The following is a 2731-nucleotide window of genomic DNA, read 5'->3' on the forward strand; positions in this document are numbered from 1 at the left end:
AATTTAGTAATTCCTTATTTAATTCCGCTAATTTCCTTTTTACATTGTAGATTATTTGAAAACTGTAGATACGTAGACGTTAAAGAAAAATCGATTTCGTATTGGTCAAACAGAAATTTTCTCTGTCACAAAACAAGAAAAAATAATTCTATATAATACATACTATATATACATCTATATAGTAGTATTATACACATAGGTACCTGTTAAATCCTTTTGTGCTTTTGTACATGGTGCTGTTTTCATGTAGCAGTTGTGATATCCTTCACGTAGAGTGTCGTTATTGAGAACAGCGTCAATATCAAGAACATTATCAAATTCATCGGAATAGCACTCCACTGCAAGAACGTACACCAGTACGTTCATAGCAATGATTAATACGATACGATTTAACTGAGACATTGTTTCCACAGTTATGATACTTGATTTACTAAATTATAAATGAATCGCTTTCTTTTATATAAATCTAACTTAAAAGAAAAACCACGTGATGTATGTGCAAATGCAAAATATTTACAGAAGATCAATAAGCCATAAAACACCTTTGAGAGATATTGGATGTTATTGCAATTACGTTTTATTGTATATGATAATTGAAATAGACGTTTCAATCCTTTTAGTTTGGAATTTTTTCAACTACATTAATGATAAGACAATATATAAAATATATATAATAATTACCATTAAATACAAAATTGAATATTAAATTGTGTGAATTTACAGTTTTTTTCGTCGTAATTTGAACTGTAATAATGTGTATTTGAATAAGTCAATTCGCATTCATATGTCGATGTCCATTAAATTAACAAGTTTACTAAATAATCATTAATGTAAAATTTAATAAATAAGATTAAAATTAAAATTAAATGTAATTACTTAAAATTTACATTTTGCTATTTGAATATTGATATAATATGCAATGTTGACAACTCATGGAACTGATAAGAACATTTGTCACACAATAACACAACTGGATCTCCAATAAAACTATGAAAGAGGGGGAAGGAATTAATTTTTTGGAATTAAAGTGAATTAAAGTAGAATTTCTATACAGAAGATTTAGCAATTATGATTAAAAATTGTTGAAAGTTTACAATTCTATGTACAAATTTTTTTAAAGATATGACTTAACTTTTTACGTCCTATATTTAATGGTACTTGTTTTTAACGTTAAATGATAATTCGGGGTTAATTTTTTACATTAAAAATTAACTTAATTTAACAATTTTTTAATTGCAGCAACATAAAATGATTTTCGTAATCTAAATTTTAGAAGCTACATAAATAGATTACATCAATACATCTTTCAAATAATTTTATTATATTACGACGAAATTTTAGTTTAAATTTTTATTAGAAAAATATATAATATTAAAAGATTTAAAAGTCGTAAAATAATTGAACTGAAAAATTTTTTTTACATTTAAACAGTATCAACTCCAATTTGATTATTATTATAACTAAATGTGATTAATAAACGATTAATATTTGTATATTATGTATTTTTGTATATTATGTATTTTTGAAAATATATACATTGACAGAAGCATACATAAGGCAGATAAGTTCTATTTTCATAAATTATTTACTAATATGTGAGATAACTAATTTTTTGCGGATTATTGCATAGACAATTGTGAATATAATGTATATATTTATTGATATTTTATATTTCTAGAATCTGGGAAATTACTAGACATTATAAAATGCATTCTTATTTCTAAATATATTCATAGAATATTTATTAAAGACTTAATAATTTTAGATTGCGAAAGTATTGAAGTATAAAAAAAAACTTTATTTATATACAGTGTTACAATTACTGTCTTAAGTGCAACTGTACATAAACATTAAAAAATATTTTTTATAAAATTATTTATTATTTTTTTTTCTATTGATTTTTGAAGCAACGAGAATAATATTTTAGAAAGCCATATAAATAATTTATTGTATTAATCAGCTAAAAAATTTAAAAAATTGGTCTGTTTTATGTTTGCCATTCATGCTATTGGAGACTCGTATACCAAAGCGGTTATAAATATATTTCCGTCTGTGCGTGCGCATATAATTTATATAAACACTCAATTATCTAATTAATACCAATAATGTTAAAAAATAATGAATATATATAAAACAGATGTACAATTTGTGTAGTAGCTATTATCCAATAAGATCTTGAACATTGCCCTTCTCAACCAGAAATTTCAAACTGAATTTTTGTTTCCAACTTGAACCTTCTTTGTTGATTTTCCATAAAATATTCGTTAATAAATAGAAGGAAAGATAGTATTTCCATAATTTATGAGGATCATTGATCCTTATAAATTATCAAAAATGAATTTTCTTATTGTTGCAATATGTTTATCATTGTTATTTATTAAATTTAGAAGAGGATACAATATCAGTATAATTTTTCATTATATTAATAATCGTATATTTATTATATTTACTAATAATAGTTAGAGTGTTCTTAAAACAATATTTTATTTATTTCATCACAGCAATTAATTTTGTTAAAAATTGTTATATGTATCAAATCTTAATTAATTAAAGCCGGTATTTATAGTCAATTCTCATATTCAAGACGTCTTAATTTGAATCTTGAGATGTTATGAATCAATTAGAAAGAGCCGCATTAGCGTCTTAAGACATACTTAAGACGATCGAATCTTAAAATTAAATCCGACTAGAAATACCGACTACAGTAACGTTAATTATACAATATATGTTT

The 2731-nt window shown here is 23.4% G+C and overlaps 1 protein-coding gene across 1 annotated transcript; it reads right to left on the reverse strand.

The window, feature by feature from the left end:
- Nucleotides 1-174: 174 nt before the first annotated feature.
- LOC108753733 lies at nucleotides 175-420 on the reverse strand. The gene has a single exon (XM_018495595.1). It carries the CDS (start codon nucleotides 400-402, stop codon nucleotides 175-177), a length of 228 nt encoding a protein of 75 aa, XP_018351097.1. The 5' UTR covers nucleotides 403-420.
- Between the last annotated feature and the right edge of the window lie 2311 nt (nucleotides 421-2731).

This window comes from Trachymyrmex septentrionalis, unplaced genomic scaffold (genome assembly GCF_001594115.1).
Source record: "Trachymyrmex septentrionalis isolate Tsep2-gDNA-1 unplaced genomic scaffold, Tsep1.0 scaffold71, whole genome shotgun sequence".
In the NCBI taxonomy this organism is placed as follows: domain Eukaryota; kingdom Metazoa; phylum Arthropoda; class Insecta; order Hymenoptera; family Formicidae; genus Trachymyrmex; species Trachymyrmex septentrionalis.

What these genes read in the sequence shown, in the direction of transcription:
- LOC108753733 (XM_018495595.1), bottom strand. Translation starts at nt 402, where the DNA reads ATGTCTCAGTTAAATCGTATCGTATTAATCATTGCTATGAACGTACTG.